The 22,216-nt window shown below is 37.7% G+C and overlaps 1 protein-coding gene across 1 annotated transcript; it reads right to left on the minus strand.

Annotated features, from left to right (window-relative positions):
* Positions 1–408: 408 nt before the first annotated feature.
* On the minus strand, positions 409–21,267 carry LOC143734640 (uncharacterized). Its single transcript, XM_077225226.1, has 7 exons — positions 20,919–21,267; positions 7,381–7,713; positions 6,796–7,101; positions 5,582–5,923; positions 5,165–5,290; positions 5,017–5,048; positions 409–4,308 (listed from the first exon to the last, which is right to left on the minus strand). The coding sequence occupies exons 1-7, from the start codon at positions 20,959–20,961 to the stop codon at positions 2,476–2,478; spliced, it is 3,015 nt and encodes a 1,004-aa protein (XP_077081341.1). The 5' UTR covers positions 20,962–21,267; the 3' UTR covers positions 409–2,475.
* Positions 21,268–22,216: the final 949 nt, after the last annotated feature.

A 22,216-nucleotide genomic window follows, 5' to 3' on the forward strand; every position in this document is an offset into this window, starting at 1 on the left:
TCATAAATGTCTGGGATAGTGGGACAAAATACTATAACAGGAGAGTGCTGTGAAAATGTTATTCTACAGATCATACAGACTGTGAGAAATATGTCTGTATTCATGATGTAACATGCAAACAGTAAAATAATTCTCTTTTTATTTCTAATTTAATTCTAAAACGAATTTTGATGTCATACAAAAAACAAAAACAAAAAAAGAAAACGGTCACATTACACACAAACCATTGTTCAAAATAATAGCATTTATCTGAAATAGCAAGCTTTTGTAACATTAGTAAGTAAGGTCAGTAAGAATTCCAATTCCAATTTTTAAATAAGTTAAATAAATAGCCTGCATTTATTCAGCAAAGATGCATTCAATTAATTCAAAGTGAATTGATTCAAAGTAATAAATAATATCCAGTTATTATAAATGAAACAATGTTTTTAATGCAATTTATCACATACACATTCAAATTTCTTTCCAATTTATTTCCATGTTTCGGAGAGAAAAGTGTTTATATAGGCTCAACTTCAAGGCACCTTTTTTTACTGGCTGAAATACTCTGCTCACTGAAAAGCATGTGATTTTTGTCTTTTCCCACAAAATAAAACCTTTTTACATGCACAGATCATTTGCAATATTTGAATTTGAGATTTTACTAAAATAAACTGAACCATTAGTGTTTGTGAAATGAAAACATCAATGTCCCGTTCTTATTAATGTACATCGTGTTAAATTCATGGTATAGGATTTTGTGAGGAGTTTGACCAATGAATAACAGTATTTTAGATTTACATGACAAAATATTGACTTGACAGAAAAAAGATGATATTCGACACTGCTGAAGGCTGTTGATGCTTTTTACATATTATTTACAATCAGTACAAAAAAAGACTGATAAAAGATCAAATAAAATTGGAATAGGGGATTAAGATGGTTGTCAAAGGCACTTACTAAAGTCCTGTTTATAGCTCTCCAAGGGAGAAACCAGACTGACCAAATAAAACATTCAGGAGGAGGAGAATCATATCACACAGTGATAATAATCTATTATAATATTCTTCCTCTAATGAATGCAAGATTATCTAAACAACTTTTATCACAAATACTTTGATACAATTTCAGGTAAGACATTGTAACTCTATTGTGATTCTCTTAAACATACAAATAAAAACAAGGTTTCATTTGTGCACATTTCAACAGTGAACACAATAAAGTAATAAACATTTGAAGACTATAATTTAAAAAACAAAAAGTCATTTGCAAATGTGTACACATTTGTGTGGAAAATGTGCAGTAATGCTTTTCCTGACAATATCCCAAAGTTTCAACCCAATCCAGCACATGCATGTTGTTTGATTGTCAGCTGCTTTCAAATTCTCAACTGAGTAATTCATGAAGAGTGTTCGTGTCTTAGGCTGTTTACACCTGCTATTAAGATGCGTTTTGGTCGATCGTATCACAAGTAGACGAAGGAGACACATTCAAGTTTACACCTGGTGTTTTAATCCGTCTCTTCTGTCCACTTTCAACCACTTCTGTCCTGATTTCTTCAAGGGGAGGTTCTATGAGTGGGTGAATGCGTGGCTTTTTTCAGATCTTTCGATATAATGGACAAAATAAGCTCACGCAATTTACATATAAACACATGAACACATGGAGATCATCAGCTTTAGTTTCTGCTCTGACAGATGCAAGACCAGCCGAACGCTGTGAGTGTGTGTTAGAAATCAGGAATGATGAGAGAACATTGTGCTCGGTATGTTTTTCATCTTCAAACCAAACTTGTGTCTTTAGCCAACAAAGTTTAAATCCCGTCTGGCTAGAGCTCTTCCAATAATGTTTACTCATTAGTTCAGTAGACGGAGAGTAGATTGTCTTTTGTGGCTGTTTGAACACATTCGACCACAAGAGTGTTTACAATAGGAAAGTAATCTGGTCAAATGCGTTTTCAACTATCTCTGGAAGTGGTCGAAAGTGGACAAGCTCAAAGTGGTTTAGACCCTGTTTTCACCTGTATTTACAGTTGTCCAGTTGTGATCAGATCGACCAAATACCAGGTGTAAACAGACAAGGGCAAGTTTACATTACAAGGGCATCTGAGACTATGCTAGTAGTCTAATACTCTTCTGATGATAATGGCTGTCTTGAATATTCAAGAAAACAGTCAGTTACAAGAGGATGTACACCAATGGTGTACATTGCTTCACCGATCCCCCCCCCCCCCCCATTATTATTGTACGATATTATTGTTTTAAATATATAATGGCAAAAACGTCCCATCTGTGGAACGGTGACAGTTAAGGGTTAATAAACCTGTGCATACTGGAAAACATCAAGCACTTGCTGATCCATTGCTGGTAATGTGTTGCTTTGGTTCTTACTTCGTTGCTTGTTTACTGCTTGATAATTTAAAACACATTTCATTGGCAGCGTTCCCCATTAGAGGCTCAGTCTGATTAGGAGACGTCCCACTGGCAGCGTTCCCCATTAGAGGCTCTCGTCGCTGCTCTCACAGTCCAAGCTGCTCTCCTCGTTGCTCTCATAGTCCAAGACGCGCTTCACTGCCGGAGCTCGCCGCCTGTTCTCTTTGGGAATTAATGACTTCCCCATTAGAGGCTCAGTCTGATTAGGAGATGTCTGATTAGGAGATGTCCCATTGGCAGCGTTCCCCATTAGAGGTTCAGTCTGATTAGGAGATGTCCCATTGGCAGCAGCGTTCCCCATTAGAGGCTCAGTCTGATTAGGAGATGTCTGATTAGGAGACGTCCCATGTGCAGTGTTCCCCATTAGAGGCTCAGTCTGATTAGGAGATGTCTGATTAGGAGATGTCCCATTGGCAGCGTTCCCCATTAGAGGCTCAGTCTGATTAGGAGATGTCGGATTAGGAGATGTCCCATTGGCAGCGTTCCCCATTAGAGGCTCAGTCTGATTAGGAGATGTCCCATGGGCAGCGTTCCCCATTAGAGGCTCAGTCTGATTAGGAGATGTCCCATGGGCAGCGTTCCCCATTAGAGGCTCAGTCTGATTAGGAAACGTCCAATTGGCAGCGTTCCCCATTAGAGGGTCCTTCTGATTAGAAGTCGTCCCATTGTCAACGTTCCCCATTAGAGGGTCAGTCTGATTAGGAGACGTCCCATGGGCAGCGTTCACCATTAGAGAGTCCTTCTGTTTAGAAGTCGTCTCATTGTAAACATTCCCCATTAGAGGGTCAGTCTGATTAGAAGACGTCTTCTGGGCCGCGTTCGCCATTAGAGGGTCAGTCTGGTTAGGAGATGTCCCATGGGCAGCGTTCGCCATTAGAGGGTCAGTCTGGTTAGGAGATGTCCCATGGGCAGCGTTCGCCGTTAGAGGGTCAGTCTGATTAGGAGACGTCCCATGGGCAGCGTTCACCATTAGAGGGTCCTTCTGATTAGAAGTCGTCCCATTGTCAACGTTCCCCATTAGAGGGTCAGTCTGATTAGGAGACGTCCCATGGGCAGCGTTCACTATTAGAGGGTCCTTCTGTTTAGAACTCGTCTCATTGTAAACGTTCCCCATTAGAGGGTCAGTCTGATTAGAAGACGTCGCCTGGGCCGCGTTCGCCATTAGAGGGTCAGTCTGGTTAGGAGATGTCCCAGGGGCAGCGTTCGCCATTAGAGGGTCAGTCTGGTTAGGAGATGTCCCATGGGCAGCGTTCGCCATTAGAGGGTCAGTCTGATTAGGAGACGTCCCATGGGCAGCGTTCACCATTAGAGGGTCCTTCTGATTAGAAGTCGTCCCATTGTCAACGTTCCCCATTAGAGGGTCAGTCTGATTAGGAGACGTCCCATGGGCAGCGTTCACCATTAGAGGGTCCTTCTGTTTAGAAGTCGTCTCATTGTAAACGTTCCCCATTAGAGGGTCAGTCTGATTAGAAGACGTCGCCTGGGCAGCGTTCGCCATTAGAGGGTCAGTCTGGTTAGGAGATGTCCCATGGGCAGCGTTCGACATTAGAGGGTCAGTCTGGTTAGGAGATGTCCCATGGGCAGCGTTTGCCATTAGAGGGTATGTCTGGTTAGGAGATGTCCCATGGGCAGCGTTCGCCATCAGAGGCTCAGTCTGGTTAGGAGACGTCCCATGGGCAGCGTTCAACATTAGAGGGTCCTTCTGTTTAGAACTCGTCTCATTGTAAACGTTCCCGATTAGAGGGTCAGTCTGATTAGAAGACGTCGCCTGGGCCGCGTTCGCCATTAGAGGGTCAGTCTGGTTAGGAGATGTCCCATGGGCAGCGTTCGCCATTAGAGGGTCAGTCTGGTTAGGAGATGTCCCATGGGCAGCATTCGCCATTAGAGGGCAAATCTCCTGTAAGAAAATACAGATTCACAAACATAAAAATCTAGAGACTTAGAATTGTGTTTTTGATTAATTTAGGGTGGTTTTCCTGAATATATGACAAATCTGTACTACCTTACTACAGTAATACAATGTTTGAATGCCTGATGCTTTGTAATCACATATGAAACTATTCATGAATAATTTGGGTGTTTTGTCACATGAATGACAAACAATAAAACTGCATCATGTGACTTTTGCATGTGATTTCAAACACTGAACTGTTGATTTTGTAGTCCAAAGTCAAACACGTTAATTTTTCTTCCTCATCTAAAATGCTTGAACTATATTGGCAAGTACTAATAAGACTTGCTTTCTAAATAAAGTGGCACTTTTTGTTTTTTATATTATTTTATTTTATCATCATTTATTTTATTCAAGAGTTGTTTTTTGCACTGCCTCAACTGAAGATATGCTTTGGTGGTAATAGGAACATTTATCTTACCCTGATCCTCAAGCAGTATAATTGTATATATATACACATTCATATATACACATGGGTGTGTATTAATATAATTATTTAATCAAATAAAATAAAATATATATTCATGCCACTGCTTTTCATTCTAAAGTAAAACAGTTTCTATGTACTGATTTTTAATTAAACTACATAAAAATGTTCAGATCTGTAAGTTGTGTGTCTGTTTGCATGCAAGTTTTCAGAGGGTTTTATTTTACCTCTTTATAATGATTTGGCGGTGTCCTGGTGCCTGTTTGAACAATAATGACAAACTCAATTCCAATCAGAGTGAAAATACATTATCACATACGTTTGCACACAAACTCATATTTACATCTTGTTAAATCAGCTGTATGTAATACTAACCTTCTCTTGTTGCTTGACTCCTGTGATTCTTGCGACTTCTGCGATAGTAAATGACAGCAGCAGCAACAGCAGCAGCAACAACAAACACCAGAACTACTATTCCTGCATGAGCAGCTGAATTTGGACCTAAAGCCGTAATAATAAAAAGATAAACATACATTTTACTGATGTGTTTGAACAACATTTACACTTTTCTGTTTTATTCATCTGTTGTGTGGTACTGATTTAACTGATAAACGGTGGGTTTTAGAGAAACGGGAACTAAAATGACATCAAAGCAATTTGAGCTCAACAGGAAACATGAATGCTCACAGGAAAACTGATTTTGTGGATTGTGCAGGTTTATAACATTTATCATAATGTTGGTTAAAACTGTCCAAAGGCACTGTATTTAAATGCAGACTAAATGACACTCACCAGTCACAGTAACACTGAAGCTCCTATTCCTCCTAATAATGAAGCTGTTGCTGCTGATGATGATCTCTAGATTATATTCTCCAGAGTCTGTGTGTGTGATGATTGTGATGGTCAGAGATCCAGTCTGATGATTCAGCTTTAGTCTGTCTCTGAATCTCTCTTTACACTGATCATCTGTACAGATCTTACTCTGATCTCCAGTGATTTCAGCAATGACAATGTCATTAAAATACCATGTGATCAAATAATTTGTTTTTTTTATTACATCAGGATTTAAAGTGACAGATTCTCCCTCCTTCACTGACTTTCTCTTCACTTCATCTTCTATAGCAGCAGAAACACCTGAAACACAAACCAACAGATGATTGGAGGTTCTATTAGCTGAAAACAACAAATTACACATTTTAAAAGTCTGTGGATTTGAAAATAATAATTATTTATTTTTATATGATGAACTGATTTAATTTAGGCTTTTAATCAAATATAATCATTGATCAACACTCATACGCACAAAGTATGGTGAACAGAAGCTCAAATGGGTTTGTAAAGGCATGCAAACAAACATGGACAGCGCATCTCCACTTCCTTCCACTGTAAAAAAAAAGTTAAGCCAAAACATCCCAGTAACGGTCATTGTTGAACATGTAGTTTAGAGCCTGTGTCTGTGAAATAATGATTTTGATGTGTGGAGCCATGCATGGTATCAAGGTCTCGCCCACAATCCCGCTCCCGTAGACTCACTCGCAAACACAACTGTCAATCATGACGTTACACCCTGTTTTTATAGCATCAAATAACTAACTAAACTTAATCTTATCGCAGTACTTTATCTCCGTGTCTAATTGAAAGCTGGCATAACGATAGATCTAACGAGCCATTGCCTAACGAATAACCATCATTGAAAATAACCATCATTTTTAGCCTTCCAGTCAAATATTGAGCTGCAAACATCAATAAAATCTTGAAGTTGTCTTGCTGGCAAATGGGATATAATTCACTGAATAAATGGGATAATTCACGTAGTTCTTTGTCTCCACATTGCGCATTAAGAATAATGTAATGCACACCTAACCATTGATTATCCCTTGGGTAGTCCATTCACAATTTGAGGAAACGTTTTGTTTTTCATGCTGCTAAGAGTCCCTGCTGATATAAACACCACAAACATGTGATATAAACATATATAACCTGCTTTTAAGTGTTAAATGACTCACCATGAACAGCTAGATTGAAGGTCTTTTCAATGTTGTGACTGATGATCTCTAGTTGATAAACTCCAGTATCTGTGTTTCTGGTGTTTGTGATGGTCAGAGATCCAGTCTGATGATCCAGCTTCAGTCTGTCTCTGAATCTCTCTTCACACTGAACATCTGTAGAGATCTTACTCAGATATCCATTGATTTGAGCGATTTGAGTGTCATTATAATACCATCTAATTCTGTCTTGTTGGCTTGTTTTAACACCAGTGTTTAGAGTGACTGAATCTCCCCCCATCACAAACACAAACACCCCAGCAGCTCCTGAGGAAGAAATTAACAGATAATCATAAATCACTTTTAAAATAGTGGGTAAAAATTATAGCAGTTTTGTTTTCTACATGTGAAATAACTGACATTATAGCAATGCCATTTTATGCATTGTTCATGTGAAAAATGTTAAGGAAAAAGAGATGATCTCCATAATATTTCAATAATGAGACAAAGCTCACTTTTTCATTTTACTTTAATGATTTAAAAATATTCAGCTGTATTTCAACACTCCTTAAAGTAAAATGCATTGAATGACTGAATTATACTCACCACTAACAGTAACATTGAAGATCTTAAGGCTGTCGGTATTGTTGATGCTACTGATGATCTGTAGTTCATAAAGTCCAGAGTCTGAATGTTGGAAATCACTGATAGTCAGAGATCCAGTCTGATGATCCAGCTTCAGTCTGTTTCTGAACCTCTCTTCACCATCTTTACACTGAACATCTGTACAGATACTGATGTTTCCAATGATTTGAGCTATACGAGAGTTTTGAAAAAACCATTTAAATATGTCTTTCTGGTTTATCTTAGCATTGGTGTGTAGAGTGACTGAATCTCCCTCCTTCACTGTCACTCTGTGGTTCTCAACACCAGAAACACCTGGAGAAGAAATTAACAGATAATCATGAATCATAAATGTCTGGGATAGTGGGACAAAATAATATAACAGGAGAGTGCTGTGAACATGTTATTCTACAGATCATACAAACTGTGAGAAATACGTCTGTATTCATAATGTAACATGCAAACAGTAAAACAAACATCATAGATTTACACATTCACTCATCGGACAATCACAAGTCTCAAGAATGATCTTGTTCAAGTTTTAGATATTCATAATTAAACTTCCATATCACTCAGTTAAGGCTCCAAACTTTATGTGCCCTTATGAAAAGTAAAAACCAAAAAACATGGTTATTGTAGTTAAACCATGGTAACCACAAATTAACCATGTTTTTTTTTACATTAACCATTGTTTTGATAACTGGTTATACAAATGGTAATCAACCTGCAAAAAACATGGTTACTACACTTTTACTATTATAAAACCATGATTATTTTTAAGCGTAGGCCTACGACCCTGCACCTTTCGTTTTACACGAAGGTTTTACAGGTGGGAGTAGGGTTGCCAACTTCAGAAAAGGAAAATACGGGACAATCGTGGTTCTTTATAGGAAAATAAAGGACACCCAAAATATTTGTACTGCATCACACAGTGTTTGTCATTTCAGTTTCTGCAGTTAAGTTTGTGTATAAAAGGTTCTCAGACATAAACACATTTGTTTTGCTTAACCTATTTATGTACAATTCTGATGTTATACAAAACAAATTGTCACATTACACACAAACCATCGTTCAAAATAATAGCATTTATCTGAAATAGAAAGCTTTTGTAACATTAGTAAGTAAGGTCAGTAAGAATTCCAATTCTTAAAGAAATTAAAGAAATAGCCTGCATTTATTCAGCAAAGATGCATTAAATTAAAGTGACAGTAACGACATTTTTAATTTTACAAAAGCTTTCTATTTCAGATAAATCCCCTTTGAAATTTCTATTCATCAAAGAATCCAGATTTTATTTTTAACATTAATAATAATCAGAAATGTTTCTTGAGCAGCAATGAATGGATGTTGGACTCATGAACAATTATCACGTTGTTTGAATTCGCTAAAACTGATTTGCCAGAATCAAAACCCGGACAGTGAAAGGGATTTGCAGTTAGGGCAAGTGCGGTTCGAACAATGGTTTCATAGGGGCATTGGAAGAATGGTTTCATGGGGGCATTGGAAGAATGGTTTCATAGGGGCATTGGAAGAATCATTCATAAAACGCATTAAACTTTAGTTTACAAAGACGTGAAACTCACTGAGTGGTCTGGGGTGTTCACTAATATGCTCACGCAAAGATCGCTGCAAAAGGTGCTTTCCAACAGGTGTTTTACCATTTGTTGTACAACTGTGGACCTATTTTTCCAAACGCCTCACAACCGGACATTCTTCCGTTGAGAGCTTGAATAATAGACACTCCAGCCCAGTTGGTGGCGGTAATGCACCTTTGCCAATGTTTAGATAACTTAGCCTACGAAACCGCGACTGGAAGACTACAGAAAGAATTCAAACAACCCCATTTCCATTTCCGGCGGCGGAGTAATACCGTACTTCACAGAACATACGATACAAGTCAATGGAGTTGGACAAAAACTACGATAAAACCTGTTGGAAAGCATCTTTTGCAGCGATTATTGTGTGAGCATATCAGTGAACACACCAGACCACTCGGTGAGTTTCAAGTCTTTGTAAACTAAAGTTTAATGCGATTTATGAATGATTCTATCTGTGCACCTTGCATGAAACCATTGTGGAGGTGGGGGGGGGGGGGGAGATGGTTCTTCTACCAAAGAAACCTAAAATTCTCGGGACAGCAGCATTTCTCCAAATTTTCATCTTAACCGTTCGATTTCATCAGAAACGATCTTAAAACAGGGCTTTAATTGTAAAACACCAAACTTACCCTTTAATGATTAGGCTATACTGCCCTACAAAGGCAAAGTGCAGTAACTACGCCAACACTGAAACTGAGAAAAATGGCTTCAAAGTTTTCATACAGGCCAGCGAAACATGTTGTAGGTACAATAGTGTTGATACTTTTATGTAATACCTTTAAAGGAAGGAAAATGTTATACACAAAAAAAGACCATTGATATGACCTTTGACCCTAAAAATATAGATTCTGCACTCTGCCTTTGTCTAACCTCAAGCAACTAAAACACTATTACAAAAGCAGAGTGCAGTATCTAAAATTGAAATGTGTTAATCCAACTTTCTTTTTTTATTCCTTATACCTTTTCATTTGTTTTAATTGGTTTTATGTTTTGTTTATGGATGTTTATAGGTTGAGTGTTGAAAATGCTTGGTAGTAACCTTCATCCAGTGTATTCAAGAATAGTATTTTGTCGTAATGTCCCTTTCACATAAATCTTAAATTATTAAATTGTCATTCTCATTATTTTCCCCAAAACATCCTTATAATTTTACACACAATCAAAATGCTGGTATTTTGGTTTGTGGATTTTTATTTTTATTGAAAATTTATAGTCATAATAGAAATATAGAACAGAAAAATTAAGCTATTATGTTTGCATGAGAATGCATGTCTTAAGCCTTGTATTTTTTAAATAAGTTTTATATAATTAGTTTATTAATTAAATTAATAAAAAGACAAAAAGAACTTGAGATATGTTTGGTAATTGAACCTGAATGAATTTAAAATTAATTTGCTATATTTCAGATCAATATATTTGTTTTCCTTAATTTTAATTAACCCTAACTTTATTATCATCTGAATTATAATTATAAATAATTGAATTCCGTATAAAATAAAACTACCATTAAAAACACATTTGATTTTCTTTTTTAATCAATGTAGAATGTGTAACTTAAAAATAACAGATTAGTGCTCTGTTTGAGAACAAGAAATGAAAACCAATGTAATATAATGAATATCCAAAAGATGGCACCCACAGACTGTTTTTAAATGGGGTTGGATAAATATGTTTTGCTTTTAAAACTGTGTGTGTGTGTGTGTGTGTATGTGTGTTACAGTTTGACAAGTTTATAGTTTGACAAAAGCACAATGTTGTGTTTTATTGCCAGTGTACAAAAATATAAGTAAACACTTTGCAGTTTGAATTATGTCCAGTATGAACAAAATGACGGAGTATGTTTTTATGTTTCCACCGCCCGCGCCTATCTCTCTCTCTCTCTCTCTCTCTCTCTCTCTCTCTCTCTCTCTCTCTCTCTCACACACACAGACACAGTTCGATCGCGTCCGCGCCTCTCTCTCTCTCTCTCTCTCTCTCTCTCTCTCTCTCGCACACACTCTGGGTGCTTCTCATTTCTTATTTGTGCATCCTCGTTTCCTTTCCTCGCTTCCTTTCCTAGCGCCTCAGCTCCTCCCCCTGTAGGTTGTGAGGGAAGGACGCAAGGAAAGAAAATGAGGATGGAGGAATCGAATGAAAGCTTTTTTTATACATTGGAATACTTGATCATTCGAGCGTCACTTCACAGCGTCATCAGCAGCGCTCAAAGCATCTGCCCTTATGTTGTTGAAGTTTGTTTATTTAAGAAATTCATAATGAACAATAATAAAGCAAGATACCCTGTTGAAATATGTGAGATGTGTGGTTTATATAAACTGCATAGGTAAACTATAATTTAAAAAGATTGCGACCGATGTGAAGGCGGAGGAGAATGTATACGTGCGTCACGTTTAGTCAATGGAACAGTTCCGCATAGGATACACCTGTGTATCCTCGCTCATGACTCCTCTGAAAGCCTCCTCACTCCTCGATCCTCGACTCCTCGCGGTGCAATTAGAGAATTGAGATGTCCTTCAAGATGGCTGTGCTTGATTGGTTTCCGTGTCATAGGATGGAGGACAGAGGAGCGAGGAGACGAGGAGGGATATTGAGAAGCACCCTCTCTCTGCATGTCTCACTTAATTCAACCACTGACAACGGTCAGAATACAACGCTTTTCCCACTTCCCTTTTCCCATCAAAATAAAAGCTCTATGTTTACAACTTCCTCTTAAGCTTCAACTGAGAGATTACCCAATAAAATACATTGCAATAGCGTAAGAAATGAAGACAACAAGAAACAAAACAGTTATATCAGCGTTTCCAGAGTGGATAGATGTTAACGTTACTGCCATCAAGGGGAGCAGGTAAGCTAAAATGGTTTATATGTGACCCGTCACAGAAACCAGGGACACAAGTCGGCAGCACAACTTTCGAGCAAAATGAGAAAGAAGAGTTTTTTTTCAAAATTGGTGATTTTCAATTTTTTGGAGAATCTGTTAATTGAAATCACGAAGAAGCCTCTCCATGTTTGAGATAGCAGTATTGGTATATTTAAAAGCTTACATTTTGAGGTTGAAATCGGCTTGTTTTCGGAGATTCTAGCATGCAGTAGGGGCGTGGCGTGTCATTGTCTGTGTGTATTTCCATACTGAATAACCCGACGCTTTTGCCCCCGCCCTCCAAGTCAACCACATGGCTACTTATTATGCTGTGCTCTGGCCGGCTCTCTCTGATATCAAAATTCAATGAAGATGGATGCCTCAAAGATTGTGGCAGACGAGATGAACCGTCTGGCAGTTACACCGAAAATGTTTTCGCCGCACTTCGTGGGCTCGGGAAACTGAACCGGAGGTATGGGCGCAGCGCGCGCGCCCTCACTGCTTCAATACGGCGGCTCGGCTCGCTGACAGCGGTGGCTGGCTGTTTCATATGTGACGGAGAATCGAAATAGAGGATGCAGTTAAGACCTTTGCTGCTGCGATGAAGGCCTGCCGTGCGTGTTTCTGAAATGTAAGTTAAGCTTCATTTGCTCTTTAGTCGTTATTTAAGATGCTGAACCTGCTGATGATATAATGTGCTTGCGGACATTTCATTTGTGTGTGTATACGCACATAAGAAAGTGGTATAAAGAGATTTGCAACAGTAATTTGAGGAGGTGAAATGTGATTATTTGGAAAATTGCAGAAATGACTGCTTAAAGAAAAATGCCAGCAGGCATTTGCCTCCTACATAAACTTTAATATTGTTGACATTTTTGGCACACGAGCGTTGCGCACTATTTGCGCTATATGTATGCCTATGGCTTATTGGTCTTTGTTTGTTGTTGCTGGTTTTGCGTTATATGTATATGGCATATTGGTCTTTGTGTGTTGTTGCTGGTTTTGCGTTATACTGTATGTATATGGCATATTGGTCTTTGTGTGTTGTTGCTGGTTTTGCGTTATATGTATATGGCATATTGGTCTTTATGTGTTGTTGCTGGTTTCGTGTTATATGCAGGCTCTATGGCATTATTGGTCTTTGTGTGTTGTTGCTGGTACGTTGCAAATAGAGGGGCAGCACAATTGTTTTGCGCCTAGTGCGGCAGAAGTGCACTCATTCGAAGTGTAAAAAAAGCTGTAAAGCACATGGAGGAGCTTTACAGGGGGTATGGCTTATCTAAATGAGATGTAAATGAGCCCTATTGTCACCCCCAGCAGCAGAGACAGGTGAGAACTGCACAATCTTTAGAGGTCGTTTTCTCCTCTTTGAGCTTTTTTAAGTGCCTACTTTAAAATGGCCACAACTTCTCCAAATATTATCAGATTTCCACATGTTACACATCGTTGGAAAGCTTGGATATTACACTCTCAGAATCTATGAATAACTCAAAATGCCCCAGAACCGACTTGTGTCCCTAGTTTCCGTGACTGGTCACATATGCTAGCGGCTCGCTAGCTGGTAACGGTGTTATTTGATATTTGATATATTTGATATAAATATTTCATATTTTACCATGTTCCTTACCACTGTCTGGATACTTGTGTTTTAAAGCTAGAGACACCATGTTTTCCTCGGGATTGTGCCATGTTTCTCTGGGTTAATTATGATATGTTGTTGGCTTGTTGGTGGTCTGTGTCACAGTGTCACCTTGCGCATGGCGTTCCTTATCAGATTCTGTGATAAGGATGCTGTGCGCGAGGCGGACAGATTGGTAGATTTGAATGTGGCAACAGACGCAGACCGCAGTATCTACCGCGTCAAAGCCGGGTAAACAAAGGCAGAACGCTGTAGCTTCACTTACTGCTGCGGTTTGCCTTGGTACTAGCTACCGCGTCAAAGCCGAGTAAACAAAGGCAGAACGCAGTAGCTTCACTTACTGCGGTTTGCCTTGTTACTAGCTTGGATTTTGTAGTTACTGTAAATTTGACATAGTGATTTCTCTGAAACGGGATGCAGTTGAACCAGGAGATTTTGTCACAAGATGTAGGAGATGTTACAAAGCCCATTTCCAATCTAAACTCAGTTTTGACCAAATATGTAGTTACTGCGTTTTGGCTTTGTACGGCAGTATACCTGTGGCCAATCTCTGAGTTTCGATATAAGCAGCAACCTCTCTTTGATCCAGACATGTCCTTTGAGGAATTGTTGAGTTGCTGATAATAAGTTTCTTTTGCTTGGTTGATATTTTGAATAGGCCTACATTGAATTCAAGTTTGTTTAGTTTACTTGATCCTACATGTTTATTTAATTTGTTATCTGATTTTAGATGTATGATTTAAAATATGCGAATGTGTTTGTATTACATTAATTGTTTCTATTTTATTTATGGTTTTATTAGAAAGCAACAATTACCATCACTTGTCATCAATGGTGGGGATTGCAATATAATATATATTGTGCAATTTCTGTGAATTGATTGAATTAATCTTGCACTTGTTCCTATTTTTTGTATTATGTCTGAATATATTCCCATACAAGTTGCCTAATCTGTCCGTGTTGACGTCCAAACTCATATTATTGTCTTATTATTTTTTATAAAGATTGCAAAACGTCAGAGATGACAGGCTTATGATATAAAACTTTGTAAACAGTGTACAGAATGTATTAACAATATGTTCAATGTCACCAAAATACACATGAGAAAAGAGTTCCTCATATTATTGTCACAAGGGAAACACATTTTCAGGTGACACCTTTTATGTTCCCTGTATGAAATAAAAATAAATAAATACCTGTGCCACTTTAGTGGAAAGAGAGAAACTTTTGATGACTCTGAAGGACAGGCAAAAACATTTCATGACTCTGCAGATATTCTTTGGGTAACTATGGCTGAGCATTTTTGGTTGGTGTAGCATAAGTAATAGCCTAATGAATTGACCATTGCTTTAAAACCCTTTTTTAAATTGTTACTCTTATTTATTTGTTTCAATTTCCATTTGTTGGGCAATGGTTCCACGTAAAGTGTGTGGGCAATCCATCCACAGAAGATAAATGTTTCTTGCAATAAATAACTAAATTATGAAACCATTGTTTTTGGAGTTTGTTTGTTTGCAACATTATATTGAAATCGGTAATATGTTTTAAATTTGAAAAGAAAGAAGATGGATAGAATTGACAGATGGGAAAAACTCACTTTCAAGTTTCGGAAAAAATACAATACTTTTTTTACAGTCGTCATGAAATCAAATGTTACCATTCATATTTGTATATGTAATATTGTAGTGTTTATTATAGATAATTTATCTGTGCACTTTTTTTTTTTTTTAATTCATGTACCCTTATAATCTTTAATCAAATGCGTTATCCTTCCCTCTCCCCTCAATTAAAAATGCTTCATGGGAGGGTAACGGTGGTGAGAAATCCACCGTCACAATAAGGAAACAAGGACAATCTCGACTTCCGTTTCATGACGACTTTAACCTTTTGACTTCCCGTACATCCAGTTGTGCTTCTTGTTCTTATCGGTTCTTATTCAGTTCTGATGGTACGTATGGTAACTCGGCAACTACGCATGACTTGTAGTATGATTGCGTAAAAGGGGAACAGGAATTCCAGAAGGGAACAGAAATTCTGGATAGTGATGGGAAGTTCGGTTCTTTTCCGCGAACCTGTTCTTTCGGACAGTTCGTTTCAATGAACCGGTTCAAAAAACTCGTTCAACGGTTCGTTTACGTCATCACGTAATGCAGACCTGCCAACCTTGAAATTTTTTTTTGAGTAGCAAGGGGGGGGGAATGGGCTTGGGGTGCATTTCATTTTTGGAGATAATGCAAGACACACTCAAACACATGCCTATCTTCATAATTCTAGTTTTGACTTCTAAAGTTTTAAAATTTAGGCCCCGTCCACACTACTGCGTTTTCGTTTAAAAACGGAGAATTAAAACGAAAACGATCTCCGTCCACACCAGCGTTTTAGCTGCGTATTAGAATTGATCTCCGTCCACATTAAAACGACTGAAAACTCGGATCACGTGACCATTCTCCAACACTGTGCATGCGCGTACCGGTGTAAACAGGAAACGGATGGACTATTCCTCAGATTTGATGAGTTGATACCGCCGCTGCACACGGGAATTGTCATAGATCGCTCGAATAATAGTTTGCCTCCGGCGCATGTAGGCAGTTATAGCATTGTAAAATGCAGAATTTGCTTGCACAACAGCTGCTAACAAAGACATCAAAGTCAGTAACGCTTGTAATTCGTTATCCATGTTGCACTCACTAACATCAGCTACGTAGTCCAGGATGTTTTTGTTTGTTTTCTTCCGGTGACGGGACATGTGATGGGTGGCTGACGAATCAGGGAAGGATACGTCATGGGTGATGACTAGGGTTGTAACGGTATGAGATTTTCACGGTATGATAATAGTCTCAGAAAATATCACGGTTTCACGGTTTACGGTATTAAACAATGATTATTATTATCAGCTGCAATGAACCTTAAATTAATGAAAACTGATAGGGTTTTTTGGTTGAACATATGGTTTATTAAAACAAACTTTTTTAATCTACCTTTTGAAAAAATAAGAAAGAAAAAATAAAGCTGCAGATCTCCCATTTGAACAAACATGTTTGATCAATTGAATTAAAAAAAATCTTAATTTATTAATTATTATTTAAGATAATTTTTATTTTGACAGGTTGTACTAAAATCCTATGAGTTTCAGTCAGAGTGTATTTGACAATGATTATTTTCAACAAAATTATGAAATGCTCATTTAGTTCTCTCAGAGCAGCTCTGGATATGTTCATGTGTTCACGTCCTTATATAGTGAGTGAGACGGCAGACGCTTTAAACACCATGAGCGTCACATATACTTGAGTATATACTAGGTGAAACGGTGCTGCTCATTCACACAGACACGCTGAACAAGCAGAATATAGATTTACAGTTTTTTGCGCTGTTTAATAGACACACTCATATAGCGATTTTATTTATTGCACAGCTATATTTTAGATTTATTCATCCATCTATCAAATCGCGCATTTTACGTGACATCTGCGTTATATTGTAAATTCCCTCAGCAACACGTAAATAATATGGACTTAAGTTATAAATGGAACTTTATCTGCAGGGAGGGAAGGTGTTCGCGAATATGGGAGAACATATTTGACATATTTCCTCATTTTGCAGCCACTCTTCGTCCATATTTCTGGACACAACTGGATATCAATCTTCAAGGAAAAACCCACGTTCGTTTTTCGGATACCCAAAGTATTCCCACACTGCAGCTTTTAACTTTTTTTTTTCGAAGAATTCGCAGCCTCAGTCTCAGACATTTTCTCCAGTGCACATGTATAGGTGGAGTAGTCAAGTGGAAATAAGTTGCATAAGCGCATTTGAGATCTGCTTTAATTTTTTTTCCAAAACCGTGGATAAGCAAATGTTCACGATATGATAATCGTACAAGTCAATATCGCGATAAACCGCCATACCGGTATACCGTTACAACCCTAGTGATGACACCCAATCATAGAGCCGAGCGTGACCTTCTACGTCATCGTTTCTAAACTCCTCCGTTTTGTCCCGTCTACACTAAAACGCCCTCCAGAGATTCAAAACGAAAAACGGAGCTGCAGCGTTTCTAAACTTCTCCGTTTTGGGTCTTCGTTTTTCCCGTTTTAGTGTGGACGGGAGGTGCAAACGTAGCAAAAGGTCTCCGTTTTTAAACGAAAACGAAGTAGTGTGGATGGGGCCTTAGCTAGCAGTTTAGCTATTGCAGTGAAAGTCCAAAATTTCAATACTGCTCAAAAACATTTTTTATTCATGATTAATATTGCACTGCATATAATGTATGCTGGTCAACTAGTCTAAAATCAAGAAACCCCTAGAAAACAGTAAAAAAACAACAAAAATAGATGTGTACATTTAAGATAGGCTACTTAATTTATTACTCCAATATCCAAATATGATACTAAATCACAGAAAAAAGGACTTTTATTTGAGACGTGCTGTCTTTGCATTTGAACATTGCACATTTTAAACAGGACACGCATTAGCTGAATAAACATTAGCCAATACAAACATATTTATAGAAAATAGTTGACAATGAATAGACAGGAGTCCTGTCACATGACCAATATTAGCAAAACGAATCACTTATTCTAAAAATAATATAAATTTTAAGTTTAGATGAATCCGAAATATGGGGCTGTGTTAACAGTAAACCGTCTGTCTATTAACAAATTTTAAAAATACGGATGGATAATACAAAATGCTTTCTGACATTTTGACAGAAAAAACACTATCTTCTCTCTCTGTGCGCGTGGTCTGTTTGTGAGAGAGCTCGCGCAGCACTGATACAACAGTACTTTTTAATCCATAAGTAACTAATACGCTAGTTTTCATACAAAATAATTATGTAACATAATTAGGTACTTTAGTTATTATTAACACAATAACGTAACACATGCAGACTACGTTTCTCAACACTGAGAATTAATAAATAAACGCCTGTTTCTCCAGACTCACGTTTATCAGTAATCCACAAATTACAGAACTTTCATAATCACTAAGCCATAGCGATTTTAATTTTATTTAGATTTATTGTTCATCAATACTTAAGCATTTTATAATTTGCATTGCTGAATGATATTTTCCTCATAACTGAGTGACCTTGAATGACGGAGTATTATTCCGTCATATTCCGTATATTTTAATCCATGCGATCACTCCCGTATGATCATCGAATCCAGATTAAATTAACTAAAAACAATATTTCAACTTTCCACATTCACCCCAACCTGTTTACCTTCAGGAGTCAGAAGTACCGTGACTAGTGTCCTTGCTGATGAACTCAGTCAGACGCGGAAGAGGAATCGAGTGGGATTCTTTATTGCTGCTGATTTTTTCACTCTCTTTTTAATGATAGGCTTTACGCATCTGTCAATCATCCCCGCTTGCTATTTGGGGAATGAACCCAGCGCTATGATTGGTCGAACTCCGCTTCTTTTGCTGTTGCTTGATTTGAGGACTGCGCGTGCACAGAAGCGTCACCAGGTTTTTGCGTAGTTTAGAGTGACAAATCGTACCACCGTACTTTGAGGTCAAAATGCGTATCCGCTACGCAAAATGCGTACAGGTTGGCAGGTCTGCGTAATGACGTCATTTAGAGTGACGTAATGACGTAAATTCTTTCATCGCGCGAGGATCATCGGTTCTCTCTCAGATGTCGGACATGTCCGAAAGAAACAGTTTTCGGTTTCGAAACTGCAACAATTCTTGAGAATCGCTGTAGCAAAACGGCGGTGATCGCGCGCGCGTGCGAGATAGAGAGCTGGTGGCTCCATATGCTTTTGAACCGCTCTCGCTGTACTTTAAAGGGGTCATATAATGGCATTTTTGTACAAGTTAATATGAATCTTTAGGGTCTAAATGAAAACTTTGTAATATACTTTTATTAAAAATTCTCATTAGTATTTTAAGAAAACACTAATTTTACCTGCTCAAAAACAGATTTGTTTTCAGCACGCCGTTTCAGTGCATATGCCTTTAAATGATAATGAGCTTTGCTCACCCCGCCCCTCTGTTCTTTGGGGCGTTTTTGACAACGCACGTGGAGTGTTTGCCTTGAGAACATTTGATGGTGTATTTTTGGCGAAAGAATTGCAGTTTTACAAAACATTAATTGTTTCAAACCTTTAAAATGTAGGAGTTGTGCATTCATGTTAATTATTTTGCTGTAATGCTTTATAAACAACATTCATATTTCTGAATGTTAGATAGCCTAATTAAATCTGTGTTCAATATTGCAAGATAATAACAGGCATTGCCTGAGTTAAATACAGTGCAAGTGCACTAGTTTTCAACAATTATTCTTTGTTAAACTTTAATGGTGTATTGTTTGAAACACTTTGACAGTTGTATTAAAACAGTTTATTTAATACAAACTAAATTTGTGAATGTGTCATTAATTACAGTACAGGAATTTCATCATGTTAAAACAGCCTACTGTAACTCAGTTATTTTTGTCCAAAATCCCTTATTGAGATCATAAAACACTCTTCATTTAGCCTTCAACAGCATCTTCAACTAAAACAATGCACAGTCATTTAAGACAATATATATAGCCTATTTTTTTAAATAAACAATTTAATACTTTCGCTCCACCAGTTGTATCATAAACTCATACAGTGATAATACAGTAATTAAGTCATAAACATTTCCAACATTTTTTATTTTGTAACCCTTTTTGGTTTGCAACAAAATAATAAAGTAGCCTAGCATGTATTTCGTCCGAGGAAAATAATTACACGCATGCTCAGTATGTCCAGCTCATCGGTTCTCAGCGTGTCGGACGCGTCCAAAAGAAACCGTTTTCGGTTCACTGTACTGGTAATTCGATTTCGAAAAATGTGCTGCAGGCGCTGTACCTGCGCGTTCGGTTCGGTAGTATGCGCATGCGCAGTATCAGCTGCTCGTGCTCATCACTTCTCTCCTCAGCACGTCTCAGTTCAGTGAACTATTGGATTTACTGGAGTAAAATATACTCCGGGATATTGGTTTATTTCGAGTCCGAGGGACTGTCAGGCATGTCTGAAAGTGAGTAACTTTAGTAACTTGTGGATCAGCACTGACGCAAGACGCGAACGATTCAGTCCGATTTAGTGTACTGGTTCGACCGGTTCACTAAAAAGAACCGGTTCAAAAGAACGATTCGTTCACGAACCGGCCATCACTAATCCTGGAAGGGAACAGAATCGACTGCTTCACCGGCTTCGGGACAGTTGACAACCCATATTTGGGAGGTTCAATCTTCCTCCCTCTCCCAAATCAAACTGGCTCATAACAATAAATAACATACTAATTGAAGCTCTACATAAATATATTCACCATTTAAAACAGGACTAATAACGTGTGAGTGGATAATTTGTTAATGGCGACGCCAAGGCCTTCTCCTAGTATGCAACCTCATAATCTAATAATAGATAACACTTGTCTTATGAAAAAAATGACTTACCATGCAGGAAGAAAAAACACAGTGTGAGAAAAATGCCGAGCATTATGTTCTCCACTTTTGCGGGAATCCAGATTCTGCAGAACGTTTATGTCAATGCCATTTGTATCCGAAAGCGAAAGTATAAGTTAACGTTAGCCTCGTAAAGTTAGTGATTTGAAGAAGCAGCGTCGAAAACATTAACAACACGACAAAGCTTGTGTCGGTCTCGCCAGTGATGTGAGGTTCGACGCTGAAGCTCCGAAACGTGTATAAAAAACAGTAGGCTATGTGTTAAATTTTCTTCGGCTTTGCCCATAGAGGCTTTGCCTCGTCTTACAGATGCGGAGCACTTGCAAATGGCGGCGTGAGAAGAGAAGGGGGGAGGAGAAAAAGAGGACAAAACTTCGTATGTTATAAGCGGGTGGCAAACCAACTTTTGTGGTGCATTACCTCCACCTATTGGAGTGTGGAGCATATAGGCCAATAATTTCCTGTTTCTTAAAAAATATTATCAGAGCTATTCTAATATGTTTATTCATTTGATGTTTACTCAATAAATACTCTAAAGTCATGCTGTGTGCACCTTCTTCTTTTACTTTGTTCCTAGTCCTTCATTATTATATGCTCTACTGTTTCATGCAATCCAGTTTCCTTGTTTTTCCTATGGTTGGCATCCAGCTTATTGGTGCATTACTGCCAGCTTCTGCTCCAGAGTGTGATCAGATAATAGGTTTACAGTCTATTTTCCTAACTCTCTCTTCTCCACTAATACACAGATTTACTCACTCATTCATAAACACACACTCAAAAATAATAACAATAAAAACCTATAGTAATAAATATATATTTAATTCATGGAGCTGTGACTACTTCCTTTGGCTTGCTTTATCACAAAGGAAGTGGATTCAGTGTAATATTTGTAAAATAAATATAAACCAATTTTTACTGCTATAAAAACACAAATTTGTGAGCATTAGTATATAAGGTAGACTATATTTATTATTATTATCATTATTATTATTCAAGCAACATGAAATACACTTTCGTAGTTCGTACAAATGCAAGTATAAAACATTTATGCCATTATACAATAGTACAATTGTAGGGTACAAATACAATACAATAAAGAAAAAATAATAATAATGAGAGATAATAATATAAATCAGAATAAAGCTGCAATCAGGTAAAAGGAAATCAACTAAATACTTTGTAAAACTCAAAAGGCTTTTTTTAACCAAATAGAAACAAGTATTTACTATTTACCTTTACTTACCATAAGACCAAAAACTGTTCGAAAGCTTTGAATGGTTACAATAATT

The sequence above is a fragment of the Siphateles boraxobius genome, unplaced genomic scaffold, assembly GCF_051911475.1.
Source record: "Siphateles boraxobius isolate OS27281-9 unplaced genomic scaffold, OSU_SipBor_1 13, whole genome shotgun sequence".
NCBI lineage: Eukaryota > Metazoa > Chordata > Actinopteri > Cypriniformes > Leuciscidae > Siphateles > Siphateles boraxobius.

Coding starts and splice junctions, on each gene's coding strand:
- LOC143734640 (XM_077225226.1), bottom strand. CDS start 20,961: ATGCTCGGCATTTTTCTCACACTGTGTTTTTTCTTCCTGCATG. Junction 7,102..7,380: donor CTTCAATGTTACTGTTAGTG/GTGAGTATAATT, acceptor TTTCTTCCTCAG/GAGCTGCTGGGGTGTTTGTG. Junction 5,291..5,581: donor CTTCAGTGTTACTGTGACTG/GTGAGTGTCATT, acceptor TTACGGCTTTAG/GTCCAAATTCAGCTGCTCAT.